At 39.3% G+C, this 23328-nt stretch overlaps 1 protein-coding gene across 8 annotated transcripts in view; it reads left to right on the top strand.

Moving 5' to 3' along the window:
• The window catches only part of LOC127474395 (dystrophin-like), a 589003-nt gene that overhangs the window by 559032 nt on the left and 6643 nt on the right, over nucleotides 1–23328 (top strand). For 5 of the 8 annotated variants that reach the window (XM_051795058.1, XM_051795057.1, XM_051795059.1 and 2 more), the window contains 5 exons: nucleotides 1259–1324; nucleotides 4276–4434; nucleotides 10881–11124; nucleotides 11464–11587; nucleotides 15573–15665. In XM_051795058.1, coding sequence (XP_051651018.1) covers nucleotides 1259–1324; nucleotides 4276–4434; nucleotides 10881–11124; nucleotides 11464–11587; nucleotides 15573–15665 — 686 coding nt within the window. Of the gene's footprint in view, nucleotides 1–1258; nucleotides 1325–4275; nucleotides 4435–10880; nucleotides 11125–11463; nucleotides 11588–15572; nucleotides 15666–22644; nucleotides 22677–23328 lie in introns of all 8 variants that reach the window. The other 3 variants (XM_051795060.1, XM_051795063.1, XM_051795064.1) reach the window with 1 other exon arrangement.

Consider the following 23328-nt stretch of genomic DNA (forward strand, 5'->3'; position numbering starts at 1 on the left):
AAATAATTAAAAGAAAAAAAAAAACCCAAGGGCTAGCAGCTACCTGAGCACTTCTTAAAGAACACAGAATTTGGGGGTTTGCTTTCCAGGCTCTGGGATGCAGAGCGTTGTCTTTGGTTGCTACTAACCAGCCTGTCCTAACCTGCATGCCAGAGCACTTGTGTGGTCAGAAGTGGCCTTTAGGTTCTGTGGGGTCATCATTAAGCTGGGCACTCAGTTACTGACTTTTTAATAGGAACTGTAGCGATAGGACAAGGGGTAATGTTTTAAACTAAAAGAGTGTAGATTCAGACTAAATATAAGGAAGAAACTTTTACAATGAGGGTAGTGAGGCACTGGAGTAGGTTCTCCAGAGAGGTGGTGGATGCCCCATCCCTCGAAACATTCAGGGTGAGATTGGATGGGGCTCTGAGCCCCCTGTTCTGGTTGAAGATGTCCTTGCTCATTGCAGGGGGGTTGGACTAGATGACCTTTAAAAGTCCCTTCCAACCCAAACCATTCTATGATTCTGCATAGGGTTTTGTTTTTCATAAGGACCGTGGTGTAATTGAACAAATGAGAATAGCAAAACCCTCCAAAGTCTTATATGAATCTCAAGTGTCATTATAATGTTAAGTAATTCATCTCATGAAATACCACAAACAGGATTTTTCCTTGATTTGGAGGATTAAAGTAGTGTTATATCGCTGCTTTAGTTCACTTCTCTGCTTTCATACTGCTCTTAAGAATCAATAAGTGGGTCAATTGTGCAAAAATGAAAATGTTTTTCCACCAAGCAAGTAAATTCTGCAAGGTATTTTCATTGAGGTAATGAAAAATGGTTATTCCAGCCTCCTCTTTCTCTCCCCCAATATCACTTAATCAGGAGAGGTGTTTCTGAATTGTGCAGGACGTTTAGGAGGGGCTGAGTGTAAAAACCACTGAGAAATGATCATTAGTTCTGATGATGATATTGCCAGGTAGAAAGCAATTTGTGTAATCCCCTGGCATCTTAAGGCTTTTCTTTGATTGTGGAATTAATTAAGAGGAGTGGAATATAAACTTAGATGTGAGTTTAGCCAGGTCACTGTAACAAACAAACAGTCCTTTGCAATAGCTTATTGCAAAACTTTTTGGTAATCAACAGTGAGTGTAAATTAATTTGAGTTTCAAATTCATCAAAAACATCACGCTCTTTAATTCTTTCCAGAATGTTAGAGCAGATGAAGTTTCTGGAAAACATAATTGGTTTTAATGAGTCTTGTTTATTTTTCCACAGGCTAGCAGAAATGGAGAACACCAATGGTTCTTATCTAAATGACAGTATTTCACCTAATGAGAGCATGTAAGTAGGCTGTTTTACTGGTTTTGACATGTATTTTCTTGGGAAGGTTATTAACTTGTAATGAAATCTTGTAGTGCTGAATTTGCATGGCCAGGTACCACATGTGGTTCAATTTAACGATGATCTCATGTCCTTTCAATTTGTATCATAGTGCCTAGATTTATGGTTTATAGCTTAATACCAAATTTATACAACAGATTATTGATACCTTCAAAATTAAAATTACTGACTTCCTTCAAAAAATTACTGATTTATTCAGCAAATAGTTTCCTTATTCCTAGGAAAAAGTACTCATCATCTGATGTTTTTTAAAGACAAATATAAAAAGAAAACCCTTTTATCTGTATTGCAAGGTTAGTCATGGTTAAATTGCTGTAAGCTAGAAAATGCTGATGTGGGCAAAGTGTCATTCCAAACATTACTGAGGCTAAACAGAAATCTTTAGTTTACAAACACCTGAAATACACTTCAAGTGTAAGCCAGGAGGGACTCATCCTCACTATGAAATATTAGAAGTAATAAACTGTAAGTTGGACAGATCTCTGACAAGTACAATTCATTGTACTGCTTCAAATGAAAGGTCATAAGTAAAAATTTTAAATTTTGAAAAGTAGTTAAATCTGATGTCACACCGAGACCTTTTTGTGGTTTTCTGACATGGTAATATATTCCTCCACTGATGATATTCTTGATTTTGTTTATTCTCAGAATGAAAGGACATAGAACTAGGAAACTAACTGTGAATAATGTTTCTGAAGACAGCATAGAAGTACCTAAGTCATTGGCATGTTTGAAAATTCAGACAGAATCTAAATTTGTAGCATTCCTTTAAAGCACAGTACTCTGGGAAGTTTTCATTCACTTAGTCTGAGATTCCAAGTCAGGATTTAAAGAGGTTGATTCTGAGCCCATGAGATGTTCTTGGATAGTGATAAAGCTGTTTCTTTGTTTCAAAATAGTTTCTCTCTTGACTTGGTAGAATTGTTGTCTGCCAGTTTTGAAAGAAAATACCGTGTACAACCAAACACATTGTTCTAATATATTGGTCAAAAAGGGGAAAGTTAAAATGACACCACAAAACTGATATATATGTAATGCCAGTATAGTTTCACGCAGTTAATGAAAATCGTTTCCAAGTTGTATGTTAATTTTGTATTGTTATGAATAGTAGTAATGCTATCTATAGTAGGTGGAATTTTGTGTTGTCCATTGAAGTATTTCAATGTCCTTGTCACACAAGTCTTGTGTACGCAGTACCTCTTGTATGACACTTTGCTCTTACTGTTCAGTTCATTCTTTGATTAATTACAAGTTGTATTAGTACGATTCAGTTAGCAAGTTAACCAATGACTGTTCCGTTTGTTACTCAGTTTGTACAATTAAAATGAGAACATATCTGTACATTTTGAGTTTTGGAAGAAATATTATCCAGATAGATACAAATTGCAGCAAAATTAAAGCTTACCATGAATTTACAACTGTAATTCTTTCGGTTTTGTATGTCAGATTATGCTGAAGTATTATTTGTTGCCATTCTTACAGGGTTTGGACTAATAAGTGCAGGTAGGGTGATAGATGGAGACAAGGAAGGTGGGAAATAAAAACATAGCACATATATATATATAAATCACAAAACATTTCCTTATGTAGTGTCAATGCAATTATGTGTGAAAAATATGTGCAGGCTGAAAATCACAGAAAAGGAGTATGCTTGTAAAGTGACATTATATTGCAATAGTTATACCACTTGTTCACTGTTAATTCACTTAAGATCCCTAAGAATATTTATAAATGCAAAGCAGTGGTTTGAAGGAAAGCACAGTTGAAGCATCTCATGAAAAGTATAAATTTAGGAACTGGCAAGCATTTCCTTCTGTGAAAAATTAATACTTCTCTTTTATGAACTCATGTTAATGTGCTCTATATTGCTTTGGCACTCCTGCAGTCATAAAATGGCATCATTAACATTTTCAGGAACAAATGGAAACAAGGAAAATTATAATTTTTTGACAATAACAGCTGTTCAAAATGCCTGTTAAATTCTGGTCTAGAAACATAACAGAAAAAAACTAGACTGAATTATTTTGTTAGACAAAATTTCCAACAGCGGTGTCATTTTTAATGTCCCTGTCTTGTAGTGTTAAGAGAAACTTTTCATGGTTTCTCACAGTTAATGCTGGTGCTAGTTGCATAGCTTAGGGCCTGGATGCATCTCCTTAGCACCTAAACCACACCTAAAACAATCCATGTAATTCTGGGAAGTGATCAGGGTCTTCAGAATTGCATTTACTTTTCTCTTCTGGAGATGTTTCTGTTTCAAATGCCAGACAGCTTCCGGAGCAGTAGAAATAAAGAAAGAGATCATACATGTTAACTCAAATATATTTGTATTCTGACAGTATACGTCACTTTTAATTTTAAAAAGAAACCCATCTGAGTGAAAAATAGCATATTTTTTTAGATTAGTTCAATATTTTTTTTTGTTTACCTCATTTACAATTTTATAGAGAAAAAAAAATAAATACAGCACGCATTTATTACATAAGGAGAGTTTGTAGGTACAGAAATAAATGCATTGCCTTTGCTTGAATGACCCTTCCACGACACAGATCAAGCAGCAGAGGTTAGCTTTTTTTTTCGAGCAAGTTCATATTGAAGTTAGGCAGAAGAGGAAAGCTGAGGTTGTCAGCTGTTGCAAACTTGGCTTTAAATATCTGAGAAGCAGAGGAGGAGGAAGGTGGACTCTGCAGAAAAGGAAAATTGCCAGAGACTAAGTGAAACAGGTCAGCAGATTTTGCTTTAAGGTACGTTGCTCTGCTGTTGGTTACAAAGAGTTCAGCAAATCTCTTTATAAGAAATGAAAGACTGGGAGTGAATCATCTCCTCATATTCACTGTGAAGTTAAAAAGAAGGAAGGGAACAGCATGTTTTATCCTTCCTCTCTTTTCCAGCGATGATGAACACTTGTTAATCCAGCACTACTGCCAAAGTCTGAACCAGGAGTCCCCACTGAGCCAGCCCCGAAGCCCTGCCCAGATCCTGATTTCTCTGGAGAGTGAGGAAAGAGGAGAACTGGAGAGAATCCTCGCAGACCTGGAGGAGGAAAACAGGTGGGTTACACCACCAGATGCTGCATTTGAAGTAAAATATCTGTGAAATAATTACACTGTACAGTTATATGGAATTCAGTTTGGTAGTATTAGTAGGGATAAAATTAGTTATAAGTTTGCATTTTTTCCCAACAAATAAATACTTTCAAAGTCGGTAAAAGTTGGGATCTCTTTTCTTTCTATTTGTTTGGTGTTGCTTTTTGCCATTTCTTTAGTCTTTCAATACCAAGTTTGATTTACTTCTCATTTCAAATTTAACTGAAGTTATCTTCATTAATCACCATAAAAACCCCCAACTGGATACTTAAAGCATCACAACACTGCAGTCCTCTTTCTACAGTAGATTTGTAGTTGCAACTGCTAACTACCAAAATCAGACTGTAAGATAGAAATCATGTAGTTCTACAAAAAAACATGGGTTTGTTTGGCTTCTGCTATCTTCAGCTTTTACAATACAGTCTAGAGGCATTTTTCTTGCTCTTTTTTTCTTGCTTCTTTAAGAGCTAGGTACTTCTGTTTATATTGAGGGTTTAATGCAGTAGTCATTTACCTCAGGCGTGTCAAGCAAATAATGCAAGAGTTGGCAGTGTCATAGATCTTCTCTCCATGTATAAGTCTTCTTTGGATGGTACTAATCAATTACAGTGGCTCCATCACAGACTTCTTATCAGAAGGATTTGGGAAAATGTAGAGGATCTGTAGGCATCAGGGATGAGGAAAGTGTTCCACACAGAAAGCTGTAGTAAACACAGCTCTTGCTCACTGAACAGCAGTGAGATTTTGTTTGAAAGATACCACAAACTTCCTACTGCATAGCACATAAAGCCCTAGTGGAGGAAAATCCATATTTTGACATATCTGGTAACTAGTATAATACAGATAATAAGATAGCTTAGTTTTCAGGAGATGAGTGCTATTTTTCCAACAGCATTATGTGGTGAATCATGGAAGAAGAAAAAACATAATGCTTTTCTGTCTGTATAAAAAATAAGCTGCCTACCAGAAAAGAGGATGAGTTTTAAAGCAGCCTAGTATTAGATTAGAAAGGTAGCATATGAAAACTTAGTGTAACATGGAGCTAGATAGCTAAACAGGCTAAAAAGTCCTTTTCAGGGTGCCTTGAATTTCAGCATGGGCTTTATGTAATATAGCAGCTGCTGATGAGGAATAACATGGTAAAAGATCTCTGACAGGAATTACACCTTAAAAGTACCTGATTTGAAGTTTGCCAATCCTGGATTAAACAAGAACTCTAGACTGCAAGCTTGGTTATATCCTGTTGTTTTCTCATTTGTACTGCTGGAGGCACAGTTATGGAGGTGATGCCACCACAGGCAACCTCACCTTTTACAGGTGCTTCAGTTCTCAATACAGCAGGAACAGAGAGGTCTGTTTCTGTGGGAGTGTGGAGGTCACACTGCTGTGATTTTCATTGATTATGACAAAATCATGACTTTTGCCTCTGCAAACTGCTATAAATAACTTGTACTTAAAAAGTAATGTAGCTGCTGAAACGCGAACAAGTTCTTGTTGTCCTGATAGCTTGTCACAGCCAGATATCTGTGATTTTGTGGATTAAACACTGGTTCCTGTTCAGAAAAATAAGCTATTCAGACAGGGTCAGTCAGGAGCCATTCATGTAACTTACTTACATTTAAAAAAAACAGTCTTGTCCCTTTAGATTCCTATTTTCTAGTCATTCTCCTCCTTTGAGTTTGTGCTAACCTTTTTTGGTAGTTGCCAAAGGCTTTTGATAATGAAGATTTAGCTCTCTCTGCTGTACCTTGTAAGAGTCAGCACATGCAGTCACTTCTCAGCAGCTCCTGGGAAAGCTGCATCAAGTACCAACAAGAAGCAATACTGTGATATTCAGAGCACTTCATGTCATTTCTCTTTTTCTTCCACTCTCCACACTTTCCTGCTTTTCAAAAAAGCCCTTCTCTGTTTTGCTTCATCTCTTTTGAGCTGCTTATTGAATTGACCTCCATTTGGATTTCAGCTGCAGTTTCTCGTCTCCAAATATTTCCATCTTGACTTCTTACTTAAATAAAAAAGACTCTTTGAAATTGTAATTCTGAGGTTTTGCTTTTGGACAGTTTAAAAAACTCTGTTGCCTATTTTGAGCTCTTCTGAAATGGCATTATCTGACTTATAAACTAACCTAGCTGTGACATGGTTCTGACTGGGGGTTTTGTCAGTTCCAAGGACCTCTTGTTAGACATTCATTATTTATCTGCTAGCATTTTAAGACCTTGGTGCTTCTGTAGCTTGTAAGTATGACTTCATTAAATAATTTATGCCTAAGATTTGACTGCTAAATAATTTACATTTGTTAAAATGTGAGCATTTTAGAGAATATTTTCAATTGCTGAAAATGTTTCATTTGAGTTTTAGGCCTTCAGGCTTATGCTGAGTTTTGCATCACACTGCATGTTGTGATAAGAGAGTTTCTTGTGTATTCAATAGACCAAAGGTAATCTTGTTATGGAAGGCATTATTATTATATTGCAATAGAAAAGAAAAATCTAATTATAAAGCCCTCTCAAAAACATTTCGAGATTTCCTTGCGTGAATGTATTTCAGAGACAGAGAAGACAGATTTTTGTTGTCCATCTAAAGCACTACATTCCATAGGTTAAGGGGTAGAATAGGTAGTACTGACTAGGATGTACTGCACTAGCATTAAAAAGAAAGCATGTAGTTTGTAGTGACAGAGACTCAGAAGTTTTTGCAAAGAATTAAAATACTTTCCTGCTATTTTAAGGACTAAAGAAAGAGAATGTTTCCTAATATGTTAATTGAATCAAGGTCACTGACATACTTCTGTAAGAGAGTAACTTCTCTCGTGTTCTCTTTTCCTCCCAGCTCCTAGCTGTCTTGTAACAAGAACTAAGTAAATGAGATCTCCAGCCAGAGCTATTTGCCTTTCCTTTGCTTTCCTGACTTGCACTGGGAACACATTGGGCTGTGTGCCTCCAGAGCAGCACTGACATCCCGAATCTCAAAGCTTCCCTGTTTTGGTGTAGCTATGGAATTCCTTCAAATCTGAAGACTGATGAATGGCCTCCTCAAATAAGTTCCTTCTGTATAGTTGCCAATAGCGAGAAAGTGATGCATTTCTAAACATGCTGTGGCTCCTTTTGGTATTTGTTTTGGCATTGAAGAAGGGGAACTAGATCCTCTGAGTGTGAAGCGTCATGAGTAAACATTGTCATCCTAGTGAGGGACAGGGGTAGCTGATTCAGTTACCAGCTTTGTCTGTTTCCTCAGACCACTGATTTTCTGTAGGGAGATGAGAAATAACAAGAATTCACAAATTCTCAATTGCCTCTGAGAGGACTACTCAGTAAGTGAGGTCCACGAGGATTTCTGCCACCAGGCAATTAATGCTGCCAGTGATAGATGTGATTAATAATTCATGAGCTCTTTACTACCCAGCTCTTTACAGTTGCATAAATCAAGGTTACACTGCATGCTTCCTCTGTTATTTTGCTTCATGAATGCCTCAAAGAGTTGCAGGCATCGTAAATGGAATATACGTGTTGGGTTTTTTTAATATTCTCTTACTGGAGAGGGGTTCATTTTCACAGTGATCAGAAGATGCGACAGCACTGTTTGTTTGTCACAGCCAGATGTAGAAGTCACCCAGCCTGAGCTATAGTGGAGGGAGGCTGGATTTCCAAGTACTGCCCATGACTGCTCAGTTGCATTCATTTAGAGAGGATTATGTTTTTATCTCCCCTTTCTCTTATGTCCCGTTTATGCTGAAAGTGTCAGAGGGCACCTTTCCTCCAGACACTGAGGGCTGTGGGCAGTGCTTTGGATGCCTCGCTCACAGCAGCAGTCCTTTTTCACCACACAGCTTAAAACTGTTCAGAGGTAGGAGTAAAAGCTAATTGTTCTCTCTTAGGATTTTCTTACAGCAGGTTCAGAATTCTTTTATTATTTTCCAACTTTTTTGTCCCCTTTGTTAATCATCATTGCTGTGTGTTTAGATCCCAGTTATTATATTATTTATCATTTGCACTCCGCATCACTCCTATGGCTCTGAAGCTATGATGCATCTCAGTTCTCTGGACTAAGCACTGTGCAGCTGGTCTGAAAAGGTGCAGCTGGAAAACTCACTGATACAGGTGCACTGGGCAAGCCCACAGGCATCCTTCAAAATGACATTCCTTTGTTCCAAAAATATTACAGCATTTAATTACAGAACTCTCAAATTCAGACATACCTCTGCTTAGATAATATCCAGTATCCTTTACATTACTCTTTTTTTCTGTAGGCTTCCAGAAAGATTTTTAAACTGTTTTTTTATCAGACATGAGGGCATTTTTATCTGAATTACTCCCCAGTTCTTACTTGTATTTTAGTACCATAGTTGCTGGAAGGACTTCTCTACATTGATAGAGGTGATAATGGCAGATTTCTTTGTAACAAGGTATCTGATTATGTTGTAAGTATGACCAAGTACATTTATTTAGTTGCCCTAAGGGTGATGTTTTATCTTTTGCTTTACAGCACTTCAAACTTTTGAGTCTGCTGTTTATAGACTATTGCCTGTATCGTACATCTGGGAAATTCCTCATGGGATAGTGATAGCCACTATCTACAGGCTTTGTGAAAAACACTCTTAATGATCAATCCTGTATAAGCTTTAGTCAGCAGTAAGGCTATGTGTGATACTCTTGTCATGTTCATTCCTATTCCCTTTTGTATTTTTATTAATTATTCACCAGTGTGTTCAGCAAGAAGTATCAGAAGACATTAAGTCATGCGGAAGTCATAACTTGTATGACTATATCTATATCCAGTATAGATAGCCCTTCTTTTTTTTCCAGATAATTTTCATGGACTCGCTAAAAAAATAGCTTCATTTGAACAAACCCTCTTCACAGTGTGGGTTTTAGAGAAGGAAATCTTGAATTTTTGAACAATCTAAAGTTAAGTACGATCATCCCCTTTTTTTAACCTTTTAAAACTTCTGCAGAGGAGGGATAGTGTAGGTCAGACATCCCTTAGAGATATTTTGGGGAATGCCACAGTCCCAGGTTCAGACTCGTCCATTATGCAGCTACTGAGGAGCACGGGGACATTTGAAGAACAGTCAGTAGCCTGTCCTTGTCCTTGGCATTGCTTTCTCACCCATGTGAATTGATGCATACTGCTTTAGTTCTTTTCTTGGTCACAACAGCGTACCTTTAGAAGTACTTCAGAGTTTAATGAAGTTTACTGGGAGGTTTCTGAGGTGCTATTAAGCTTCCAGACCAAACTGTCAGTGTGCATTGTGGTTTGCAGGCAGAACTGGCAAAAGGTGCCTTTTCTCACAACCTCAAATAAGAGCGAGTTGGAAAAATTAAAATCTGGGTCACTGCTTGTGATGAGTAAGCAGTTACCAGAGCATTGAGCTGCTTTTCCCCCCTCTGGGAAGCTGTAGAGGAACATCACAGCAACAAAATCCCAGTGCAGTTTGTTAGGCCTCCCTTGCTTATGAAGTTTCTGTTACAAGTTATTTTTTTTGCAGCTTTGGACTGTGTTATCCCTAACAAGGTTTCACTTTCTTACCTTATATGCTCTTCCTGCTTGTTAGATTTTTTTTTTTATGTGGACTACTATAGATCATGTTAATCTATGGAGTGTTTTACTGGAGGAAAAATTGGATCTTTACAGAATGAAAGAAAAAGCTTAGCAGTGCCATAAAGTTACAGTAAACTGCATCACTCCCAGCAGTACATTCCAAATGAAGATGGAAATTATAGCCCCGAAAGTTAGTACAGTTTGATTTAACAGGCTGGCTCTCTGATTTGTCTTTTTCTCATCTTAAGTTGATAATTTTAGCCGTAGGCTGGAAGTGCAGTTGCAGGTATGAAGAGAGAAGAGTGATGTGACCTGACTGACGACAGCAGAGTTCTGTGTTTTCTGGTCTGACTTTTTGTGTGGCTGCCTCTCTGAGCTTTCTCATCTGTAAAACAGATAGGCTGGCCAGGTGGCACCCACTTTGGTTAGTGTTTGTGAAGTGCTTTGATCAGTCAAAGTCCTCTTTTAGCACTAATTACTCCTCGAGTGTAGTCACGCGTGAAAGGGAACAGGGGCAGTCCGACTTCTGCTAGGAAGGATAAAGCGCGGGAAGCGGAGGGAGGGCTGAGCCCAGAACACACTGTACCCGGGCTGCTGGAGGGTGTCTGGAGTCCAGCCAGCCTTCTGGTGCTGCAGAGAGAGCCTTTAGGCAATGTTTCATCACAGGTCTGTACAATACCAGATCCATGCAGATCTGCAAGGTGTAAGCCCATGTGTGTGGATTCAGCAGAAGGAAAGGCAGGTGGTGCAGGTGAGCCTCTGCCCCCCGGGAATTAAACACATCACACCACACGAGAGGAGGTGCCTTGTGATCCTCTGCACCTGCCTGTTCGGCTTCATAAAGCTTTGACCTCCTTGTCACTTCCCAACAGAAACCTGCAGGCAGAGTATGACCGTCTGAAGCAGCAGCATGACCACAAAGGACTGTCTCCACTGCCGTCCCCGCCGGAGATGATGCCGGTCTCTCCGCAAAGCCCCCGGGATGCTGAGCTCATTGCAGAAGCCAAGCTGCTTCGCCAGCACAAGGGCCGCCTGGAGGCCAGGATGCAGATCCTGGAGGATCACAACAAACAGCTGGAATCACAGCTGCACAGGCTGAGGCAGCTGCTGGAGCAGGTGAGTCCTCAGGCATTTCTTCTAGGTCTCTGTAGAGTCATTCTCCAAATGTGAAGCATTATCAATAACAACATACCAAGAAATCCTATCTGTTTGGGCTAGTCAGAGAAAAATATTAAATTGTTCTACAGGCTGCAAGTGAGAATGTGAAATGAGGTTTCAGTGTTCTTTAGTCTTCTTTCTTGTTCTGTTCAGAATTCAAATCCATTGGTTGCATGGATATATTTACTTAAAAACAGATAGAAAATTGTATGTATTCATGGAATAAATAAAAATTACAGAGATATGAAGTAGTGAGTTGTTAATAACAACCTCTTCTTTTTTTTTTCCAATGTTCAGCCACAGGCGGATGCCAAGGTGAATGGTACAACACTATCATCTCCTTCTACCTCTTTGCAGAGGTCAGGCAGCAGTCAGCCAATGCTTCTTCGTGTAGTTGGCAGCCAGACTTCAGAAACTATGGGTAAGATAACAAAGTTCAGATTGTCATAAAAAATAATTATAGTCCCATTTTCCAGAAAAAAATTCCTTAAACATGGAAAATAGGCTTCTGTTTAGTTCAAATGAGGATGAAGTAGGCATTTGCAATGGTCTTCGATGTCATCTGGCTATTTACATGTTCATTATGATTCAGGCTTTTGCTTCTGATCATGATGCACACAGTAGCTTGGATATTTTGACATTAAACGCAAAGCTTAGCCAGGGCTTGACTTCTGAAAACAAATATCACTGAAAAGCTAACTATTTTATTCAAACTGACTTTCCGTTATTAAGCATGACTGATTTAAATGTACACAGTATTAATTATGGCTAGAAGACTAAGTGTATTATTAGTCATCCCCGTGTTAACTGACATGATCTTATTTTTAATATGTTGTGGCTCAATCAGTGGGATTGAACTGTCACTTACAGGCAGTGCTCATCTAGTGTCTCTTCTAAATACCACATCAGATGTGATAATGAACATCAAATGAGTTGTGGAGTAAGATTAAGTAATAATATTCTGTAGCTAGAGGCTGGAATTATTATTTTGGTGATTTTAGTAACTGCTCTGTAACATTTTCCTGATTTCTTATCTGTTACATAATTAGGAAGTATTTATTACCAAGCAGGAAGGATTTTTTGCTAGTAAAGAAAGCAATCAGTTGTTGCATCATCTTTAAACAAATGCACTTACATTACTTCAACAGGATAACATTTCAAGTGTGATGATAATATTCAGCTTCATACACAGAAATTTATTTAATATGTATTAGAGAGAGACTTAAGTCAGAGCTTTGCTTTTAACTGCTGTTAGTGAAAGTGTCAATGGCAGTGAGAGGTTGAATGGGAGGGGACATTCTGCTGTGTCTCAAGTGCTGTTGTGGTGGAAATGCAGCTTTTTGGGGGATATTTCTTCTATTCCAAGTGTAAGCAATAGTGTCAGCCTGTGCCAGTATCAAACAAGATGAATCAGATTTTGTATGCCCTGCAACAAGAAATGTGAAATAAATTGTACTTTTAGGAATGCTTAAGTGAAATCCTGGGGGTGAGAGTTACAATCACAGATATCAGCAATTTCATTTTGACTTTTCATTAGTCATATTACCAATGAGGAAATATTTTCCTATGTATGGCATACACAGAGAGACAGAATGTATCAGTGGAGTAATTTGCATCAGCTTTCTGAAGAAATGTCATGAATTTCATCACATAAAATATGTTCATTAAAATACACAGGAAAAGATAGGAAGGCAGTGGTTCCCAGCCATCTTACTAGAAGTCTTGTAGTTTGTAGTTTCTTATGTCATCCTATAGTAGGACAAAATACAATAATGTACTTCTTTTCATTTGACTCAATATAAAATCTTTCCCATTTAACTTGCAAGACTGGAATTAATTAATTAACATGATAGAGTCATATAAACTGCTGAAACTTTTTAAAGGAAATATTTAGACGTGACTTTATTTGATTTTTTTCCGATGGAGCTGATATGTGGAAGGACAGTGAGATGCTGAGGCATTATCAGTATGATTGTATTGAGACTCAGCTAAACCACACTGTTGGCAACATGAAGTGGAGCTTGTAAAAAGAATTACTAACCGAGTTAACAAACCGCAGCTAATTCAGTTTGTCGAGTCTCCTTTCACACCAGAAGGCTTTGCTTCTAGTCTGAGAGTTTTCTGAAGCACGGCTTAAAATACTCTTGAATTGTGAAGGGAAGCAGAGCAGTGATATAAATAATGCTCCCATGCAGAAAGCATGTGCCTGAAAATGAGGGAGCCATCCTTTCTGAGAAAAGACCGAGCTTCTCTAGGTCTCTTAGGTAGTGAGGTAGTGTAGTGGTAGCTTTTATATGTTTTTCTCTTCAAAATTAGATGTTGGTTGTTTTTTTCTTTGAATGTAGACCCGCTGCACTTCTGTCTCTCCGCTTTCCCAGGGAGAGATGACTGTGAAAGGTTTTCCACCAGCAGTGTTGTCCATCTGGTAAAAGCTGTGACCCACTCAAATCCTAACTTACAAATAGAAGAGCTTATTCCTGTATTCCTGAAATACAGCTGGGCAAGTGGAAAGGTTTTGCTGCTCTTCTTATGGAGTCCTAATGGGAAAGTCCTTGTCTTTGGTCTTTCTCTCCCAGCAGTGTAGCAGCGGAGGAGGTTTTCTGAGGCCTGTGAAGCAAGAGGCTGTTGCTGAACTTCATTTCATTCAGCTGCCACCAGAATATTTGACACTCACCCAGCTCTAAGCCTTTTGTAGGAACACAAATGGGGAAGGCTCTTTTGGCTAAAGAGAGGAGGTTGAGGTCCGAAGGTATCTTTACTTTTGTCAGGTTGCTTGGCTGATGTCTTATTTTGTCATTTACAAGGAAGTGCTCAGGAAAGTCATCCAAATAAGGAAAAAAATAAAAATAACGCACTTTAAATAAAAGATACAGCATTTTTGAGGGTCAACACAGTTTGGTTTGTGTCAGCACTTAAGAGGACGTTTGGAAATCAGTACCTATCCTCAATTATCCTTGACCAGGACAGCAGAACCACCTCCTTCTTCTTCTGGTCTTTAGGGCCAGGTGGCTTTCTGTGGGCTGATAAAATCCTCAGCCTCTACCTCAGGGTAGAAGCAGCAAGATCTTGCTCTGAGTTTTCACCCTGACATCCAGCAAAGGCTGGAAGGACATTACTTTTGCTAAGACACCTCTGTCAGTGATGTGAAAGTAACTCATGGTGTGAGTTGATTTGTGTGAACCCAGCACCAGCTGAAAGCTGAACAAACTGCAAGCAGTCTCAGCAGCTATTTTTAGACCATTAATGGAATAAAAGAAGCTGATACAAAGACTATCATTTATATGAATTAAGTGCTTCTTGCAGACACTCTACCCCACCTCTTGTAGTGGAGTGGGAGAAATCACTCTTGGTCAGTAATAACTCTTGTGAAACTCCTGGCCTAAATATAGGCAGCTCTGAAGTGTTCCTTTAGTATCCCTTTTTCTAGGTTTTCCACTAGCATGGAGCACCTCAATGTTTAAAGAACATAAATGTTAACAGAAAATCAGAGTTTATTACTTCAGTAGGGCGAGACATGTTAGAATAAAGGGTCATTAAGTCGTTTTCAAAATTGTGGTTATTACAGCAGGCAAAATTACTTTTGTGTTTTAATAGGGATAAAAGACATCTAGCAAAAAAGGAGAATGTCATTTCAAAGTATATCCTTTAGGTGTATTCCTTTCCAGATGCTTTATTTGTATTGGAGGCTAGGGCATACAGTAAAAACAACATGTGGATTTTAGTTATATGAAACCATGAGCAAAAAAATTCCAGTAAAAATAAAATGTATTGAATTTCCCATTAAGATGCTGCCCTATAATCAGGTTATAGAAATTATTCAGTGGGAGAAATGTATTTTGCTTTATTAAACTGCTGCTAAACCCTTTTACAGTACAATTGAGTGTTCTTGGAGCACCAATCTGATGCAATTAAACTGTCAGAAATATTAATACTGATGCAGATGTGAATCTGGGTTTCTACTGATTTGTGCAGCTAGGCAAAGCAGTGCCAACATGAATCCAGCACTATTAGAAAGCTGCTCAACAGCAGCACTCACAGCAGCAATTTCTTTTTCCATTAATAGAATAAGAGAAGCTGAAACGACGAGTGTCATTTATGGAACTAAATGTTCCTAGCAGACATTTTACCCTACTTCTTCTGCCAGAGTAGATTATTTCTTAAATCCCTTTTTACAAATTAAAATCAGCATTAATTATTTCAAATTCATTGTTTAATTTCACTGATACCCTTATAAGGAAAGAGACACATAACAGTCAACAAAATTCACCTTTGAAATTTTGATTGTATACTAAGCAGAAAATGTGTTTATTAAATGGACAGCTTTAGCTTTGTGAAGGACTTATGCAATAGCAAACTGTTAGCAAAGGGTTTTGTCTCACAGGCAATGGTGTGGATTTGCTTTGCAGGTGAGGATGAGCTGCTCAGCCCTCCCCAGGACACAAGCACAGGTTTGGAGGAAGTGATGGAGCAGCTGAACAACTCCTTCCCCAGCTCCAGAGGTGAGCGCTGCTGCCCGTGGCAGATGAGAGGGAAGAAGATAAAAGTGCTTTCTGTTCCTTGATGTTTTCAGGGGGTTGTGTTTTGGTATTAGTTTTTTTGCTGCTCTTTGTTTTCATTTTAACAATAGCTGTAGAGAAACCTGTCTTGTTTAGAGTGGAGGAGCAGCCTGCTCCTCCTTTAGCTTAAGCTGCCTCCACAGGTAGCTCTTGCTAGATATGTGGATGAAAAAATGTCTGTATGAGGCTTTCTTCTCCGAGCATTTTCTTTGCTTCTTTTTTGTCATGTACCTTTTCTCACGGCTTTTCTCCTTTTTAGTCAGTCCCCTTGTTGATTTATTTTTCATTACATGTCTTAGCACATTCTTCTGTCCTTCCTTATCTTTCTCCAAGAAGAATCTGATGTGGAATAATATTAAAGTTCTAAGTCAAAGTTCTCAACCATGTAGCACTTGGGTCCAGAGGGATGGAGTAAAAATGAGTGGACTGTTTGTTTGTGCAGTGTGGGCAGCCACATTTCTTTCACTTGTTTCCATTTTGCTCACTCCTGTTGTTTGCTAAAGATAATCAGTTTGTGTTATGGGGATTTATTTGTTCAACCTTTTTTCATTTAAGAAGTTCTTTTCTGAGCCCAGAGAAAATACTCTGATGCCAAGAAAAATGGCTTAGATTCCTAGCAGGAGGTGGAAAGTTTGGGATATTGCCTGTTGCTGTGAAGGAAGGCTCAGACATAAATCTCTTGGCAGGAGAAAGTCACAGTGTCTATTGGCAGCCTGTAAAATGGATTTCAGTAGGGGCATAGACTTTCCACAGGGCCTTTTGCACAGGTTTCACAAATCACCCAGAGGTTCTTCTTCAGCAGAGAAATGCATTAACCATTGTACTAGACCTTCAGTGGAGTCAAATTTTCTCCATCCTTTGGTTTCAAAGTGAGCTCAGCTCTCACCAGACATCACCCGTGAGCAATGGAAAAAAAGGCAGGAAAAACACGTATAAGATCTCATGCTATAGATCAAAAGATGGAATCATTTAGAAAGATCTCGTGGAAGAAAATCCAAGCCAATAAATTAACTGTATTCATCTCAACATCATGTGAAAAAGTCATATGTCCAGCCCTCATTTTGTCTCAATATTAATTATGAGAGACAACAGATGAAAAATCTTTCATATGAAGGTAAAAGTGGACTTTTTAAAATTGCTGTGTACACAAGGCTGCAACAGGCAGTTTTCTTATCAGTGACCATCATTTGTGTAAATATGTTGTATTTAGGAGATCTTGCATAATTGTCTAGATGTAGATAGCCCATGTGTTAACTTGAACAGTTAAGTTTCTCTGTTCTTCATGTATCTTTTGATGCATTTGCATGAATGCCAGCTTTGTGTTTTTATTTTTGGTTGAGGTATAGGAGTGGTCTGAATAGGCTCTCTGTAAGAAACAGTTCATCCTACAAACAGTGCAGATGGATTTCCATTCATTGGTTGATGCAGAGGGCTACTGACATTGTCAATTTTGGTGAGATCTCGTGCAAACTTCTGTTACTGGAGTTTTCTTCTGTTCTAGTTTTAACAATTAAATTACAGTCAGCTGATCCCCACATACACAAAGCTCACATCCACAGCTGATCTGCCTCAGCCTCATGTAAACCTTCACTATGACATGAAGGATGCTGAGGTCAGTCAGATTCCAGAGGCATCAGGGATCTGACATATTTTACAAGACTGCAGTAAAAAGAAAAGAAAGCAGAGTTGACTGGTCTCAACAAACTACTGAATCAGGAACCTTTTTGCTGTTGAGAGGTACAAATCTATATCTCAGGTTTCTAATCTATAAATAAAAGATCAAAATGTAGTTGCAAAAGAGTGAAAGCACTTTGGCAAAGCAGCCTGAGAAAAGGGCTGAGTGTGAGGACTCAGGTGTGGTGCAAGTCAAATTTTGTTCCTTTCCATTACAAATTGGATAGAATCTCAAGGTATAGGTAGAACACCTACCTCAAGTAGGTATTTTGGAAACAGAACAATAAAACCAAACAAGCATTGAGCACAGATCCATAAGGAATACATTTTATTATACTGTTTCTTATTAAGTAGAATTAAAAAACTGTCAAATGCAAGAAACATAGTCATCTGAGTGTGACTTTCAGAAATGGGTTGTGATACAGGAGCTGAGGAAGCTGGGGCTGTTTAGCCTGGAGTAAAGGAAGCTCAGGAGAGACCTTACTGCTCTCTACAACTCCCTGAAAGGAGGTTGTAGTGAGGTGGGGGTCAGCCTCTTCTCCCAATTAGCAAGTGATAGGACAAGGGGAAGTGGCCTTAAGTTGTGCCAGGAGAGGTTTAGATTGGATATTAGTGAAAATTTCTTCACGGAAAGGGTTGTGAAGCATTGGAACAGGTTTACCAGGGAAGGGGTGGAGTCAACAACCATGGAGGTATTTAAAAGATGGGTTGATGTGGGACGTGGTTTAGTGGTGGAATTGGCAGTGCTGGGGTGGACTCAGTGATCTAAAAAGTCTTTTTCAACCTTAATGATTCTATGAAATTTCGTTTCTTTGTGGCTTGTAACAACAAGCATGTTAAATTTCAAGCTGAATATCCAGCATGTCACAACATAGAGAGTGACACGCCTTTTGAATCAGGGACATGATTCTGGATGTCCTATTGCCAGTAGGAGAACAGCAACTTGGAGGAGTGCAGAACAATGTGACAAGAGCAAACTGGACTCTGGAAGCTTTGGTTGTGAGAAAGGTTCAGAGTTGAATAAGCAGTGAAGAGAGAAGAGGGCTGAATTTCTGTGCTTGGGTGCACAGATGTGTAATTGAGCATCACAGGATACAAATTAACAGCTAAATATTTAGTCTAAATACTGTTAAAAGCACCTGAAGAGTAAGATTTGCTCAGGCTGGAAAGCAGGCTCTTATTTTGAACTTCTGAAACAAAGCAGTAAAATGTAGTAGCAATTAATTGTCACTCACCTGGAGATAGATTCCTTATGATTAAGATATTTTCCAAGCTTTTGCTGCATAGTGTTGTTTTTAAAAGGGCATCAAGGCTTCATAGCATCATTTTGAATGTATTTTAGATCTCAGCTGCAATAGCTTGTGTACTATATACCTTTTATAGGGGTTTTGTTTGTTGTCTCTTCAGTTTAACCTTTTGGCAGTTCTTGGCATCTCCTAAGGAGCACAGGACCTCCATACTCCTTGCATAGCTGGCTGTTGGTGCCGAAAGCTGTTTCATTTCTGAAGAGAAATTCTGCTGAATACCTGATGATTGCTGTCCTTAAGGAATTTTTCTTTCCTTTTAATCTACAAGGTTTCCCATCCATTCCTCTTTTACTTTGCTGCTCCCAGCAAATTCACAACTGCTGCAGCTGCTTCAAACAGCTGCTGTGCTAACTCAAAACAGATGTCAAAGCCAGAGGTCTGACATTTAGTGGAAATCTACCATTAAATACCACCTCAGTGGTTTATTTGACCCTGCTTGATAATGGGCCACAGAGGAAAACATTTTCACGCTGTATTTGTGCCCAAACTACTAAATCTCCAGGGAATTGGTTCACAGTTAGAAAGCAAGATTGGCAGGCTAGTATTTTTAAAGCCAAATTCATCTCTCCTGCAGCACTGAGGACAGAAAAGTTGTACCGCTTCTGGTGGATCTCATGGTGGACCAGGCTGAGGTTTGCAGTTGTAGTTCCATGGTGACCGCTTTCTGTGAATGATATCCAGAGAGGAATTTAGGGGCAGAAGTTCTTGAGCTGACTGAAGTTGGTGAGAGCACTTCCCAGATTTCAGTGCAGGGCCCTTGCTGGGGAATAATGAAGACGTGGGAGCCAAGAAGTGGTTAGAAATGAGACCATGATGGCTTAAAAGAGCTAAGAGGACATGACATAACTTGAAAACATTTGGAAGGAGATCAGTATTCACTTACTGTTTAGTGTGGTATTGCTTAACACAGATGTGGTCTTGTGCAGTGAAATTACAAGACCCCACAGCAATAAATGAGTGACACTAAGAATAGCACCATTTTTTTAGAAGTTTTTATTTTTATCTCAGTCACATTAAAACACACCAGTCACATTTTCTCCTCTCACTTTTGCATCAGCCAGGCTCTGTTATGAGGGGGACTAATGTCCTAAGTGGAACTAGCAACTTTCAGCACTGCAAATAATGCAGTTTCTCTTATTGTGACAGCAAAATAATACACACTTTTCACACCTTACTGAATCAGTGGAAGAGTACCCTGGAGTTTATATTGTGGGGTATTCTGGAAATATTCTTCCAATTGAGATATCCTGGCCCCTTCTGGATTGTATCACCTTGTCTGTGCTGTGGTCCTGCATCCCACAGCAGTGAGCCTGCGTGACTGAGATCCTTCATCACTCCCCGTGGTACAACAGTACTGATCTGGCTGAGCCTCTAGAGCTGCAGATGGGGTGGTGAGGGGGAGGACTAGGTCTTTCATGTTTTATAATGCTCAAATGTGTACCTTTGCCTGTGATACAATGTCATGTAGCTTTCCAAAAAAGAAGAAGAAAGAAAAACTCTTCTATTTTTTAGGAGCAGGAAGTCTTGATTTGAGCAGGAATAATAGATAATTAGGCACCCATGGATTACGTATCAGTATTTTGATGCCTTATAGGACACAAATTTTCAGAACTGCAGCAGTATAGACAATCTTTTTCCTCTCCAATTTATGCCAAACCATACTCTTTGCCTTAAAACTTAGAAACACACATTCATTCATATGCAAAGAAGGAAATAACGTAAAATCCATTAAACCCTTTTTAATCTTCCTCCAGTAGAAATTAGCTGTTACCGTAGTAGCACTGCTCTTTTTTGCATTTAACAAATTCTAGGGCTGATTACTCACCACAGACTGTCCTCACCAGCTGTTTTGTGTGGTGCTGAGCTATCCCAGTTACCTTTAAATGCATTCATTTTCAAGCAGAATCCACTCTGTCTCACGTAGATTTAAATTAAACACTGTGCAGCTGCAGTTGGAGGTGCTTGTCCAGGCAGGTAGGCATTTCTTAAGACCTCCAGAAGGATCGAGTATTTTACATGTGGAGAGTTCCTTCTCTCTTCTTGACCCAAGCTAAACAGTCACCTGCTGGATCTCATTCCTGCCCCAGGACTCTTGCACACCAGGCTGTACCAGGCTGCAGTTCCTTGGAGTCCTCAACTAGACCACCTGCTGACCTAAACTCTGGGACTCTTCCTCAGATGACCAAAGCATGCAGTAGATTTTACATCTTCAAGGATTTACTGTTGCATGATTTATATTGGTGAGAGATTCCCTCCCAGAAGGCATTTTTTAGGGAATTCATGACTCCTGATAAAAGTGCCAGAGGAGGTCTCAGGCTCTGTAGGCACATGTGTAAGTCCTAGAGAGTTAGGCAGGTCTACAAGGTGGAGTCCTTAGTGAAGGGATACCTCTCCTGGCCATCAAACCCTGGTGCCTCTGTGCACCACCAGCACGTTTGGTACAGACTTCACCAGAGTCCAGGCTCCGCTGAGGAGCAGAATAAAAACCCCCACACATGCAGAGCATGTTATTATCAAACCTGTTATTGTCATTTCTAATCGTAAGTGTGCTGCTGGGGAGAGGGAGAAGGGCAGGAAGGGAATGGTAACCTTAGCTGTCCAGGCCTTCAGAGGCTGCCCCAGCCATTTCCATTGCCTGGAGTTTGTGGCTGAGCCATGGCTTTGGCCCGTGGTGGTCAGTGATGCTATTCCCTTCCTCTGCCCTCTCCTCCTCTGCTTTCCTGCCTCTGTCCAGCTCTGTTCTGCTGTTGACCCTTGTTCTGCAACTTGTAAAATATCTGCAAAGCTATTTATTACCTTCCTTCCCTTCTCCTGCAGGCTTCCATACATAGTGAAAAACTCGATAGCAATTAGGTTACTGTGACCACAATGTTCTCCCATAGGTATCTGTCTCTATCCCTGTTGTCTCATACATTGCTTACAATTACATCTTTTCCAGCAGCTCTGGGGCAAAGATCATCCTCTTTCTTGAACAGCATCTACCACAGTGACTTTCTCGCCTCAGACTGCAAGTCTGGCCCTGCCAGTGCGGGCGGTGATGTGACAGTGACAGTGAGACACTGCTTCTGGAGACAGCAAGCCTCTTACTGTCACTGGCTGTGTGTTGGGAAGGGAGTGTTTGCTGTTGATTGACACCTGGCTTTCTTTGTTTAAAAAAAAAATGCTATGGGAAGTGTTTGAGAAGAATCAGCGTGATCAAAGTGTGGCTTCCATGAAGGCTTCTTAGAAATATCTTTTCAGATAAACCCATTATTGACTCCTCCATTTTGGCAGTTCTTGAACGTGATGATGCTTTCCCTTTTTTCCCTTTTTCCTTGATTTTTTTTTTTCTCTCTCCCTCTGTCCCTCCAGTTTTACCATGCTTGCAGATCAGCATGTTCCGAACATATTTTGGAATATATTTATCATGAATGTGAGCATGTTGTTTTCCAGTGTACAGCTCTAAGTGTAAAATAAGTGTGTGTGTACACATATGTGTATATTTATTAATGGATACCTCAATGTATATAGGACATAATGCAATGTAAAATGCCTGGATAAATTAATTTGACATTGGGAAAAATTATTTTACTGCTTACACTGATTACCAAACATACTCAACTTGAGGAAATAGGATGCTCAGAAAGTGAATTCAAATCTTCTCTACAATCCTTATTCTCAACTGAAAAGCCTATAAGTTGGGGCTGGTGGTTTTCTCAAGTGTTTTGTGAGGTTAAACGAAGCCACAGGTGACAGAACTGTTGTTGAATAAATCAGGTCAGAATCATCAGTGGATTTCAGTGCACTTTCAATCTTTCTTTAAGCAGAAATGCATTTTTATTTAATATTAAATATCTAAATGAAAATTGAAGTGTCTCTTACAGTATAAAATATATGTTCATGTGTGGTTTTTTCCCTTTCTTTTCTGATATATATTCCACTTCCTCTCTCTGTTCCTAAAGGAAGAAATGCCCCTGGAAAGCCAGTGAGAGAGGTTAGTGAGACGCAGGCTCACTGCCATGGCTTCTGTTTGTCACAGCTTGCTTTCTGTGCCCAGCATGCGTGTGACACAGCACGGGTTTGCTTGGGTTTGGTGAGGGTTGGGGGTGGTTTTATTTTGCTTTGGATTTTGTTTGATTTTGCTGAGTGCATTCCCCATGTGTGCTGTGACAGTAGTGTACCTCTCAACTTTCAATGGAAACAATGTCAGCTCAGGGCTCTGCATTTTCTTACATCCTCACAGAGGTGGAAAATCAGAAATGGGGAGGAGAAAATAATACATTGAAATTAAGCCTCTGAGTGATAAATGTTGTCAGCAAATACGCTGCAGTCACTGACTTATATTCTGATGCTCTTGTATGTAAGTGCAACAGGGAGACCCATGTCTCTTGCTGTTCTGCTTACATAATCACAGTTTTATTTACATATATGTGCCCATGTACCAACTATCATCTCCAATTACCAAATAGTTTTTTTTCTTTTCCTTTAGAATAGTGAGAGTTGAGAGGTATGAGAGATTCAGGTGTTTTAATTTCCTGGTGTACTGTTGCAGAATGAAGAATGCTACTAACATTCACCAGCTCCACAGTGTTGTATTGAGCAATGCAAATGGGTGATGGTTTTCACTGTGCACTTTGGACATGGTT

The sequence above is a fragment of the Manacus candei genome, unplaced genomic scaffold (genome assembly GCF_025592945.1).
Source record: "Manacus candei isolate 608988 ecotype Guabito, Panama unplaced genomic scaffold, ASM2559294v1 h1tg000041l, whole genome shotgun sequence".
Taxonomy (NCBI): domain Eukaryota; kingdom Metazoa; phylum Chordata; class Aves; order Passeriformes; family Pipridae; genus Manacus; species Manacus candei.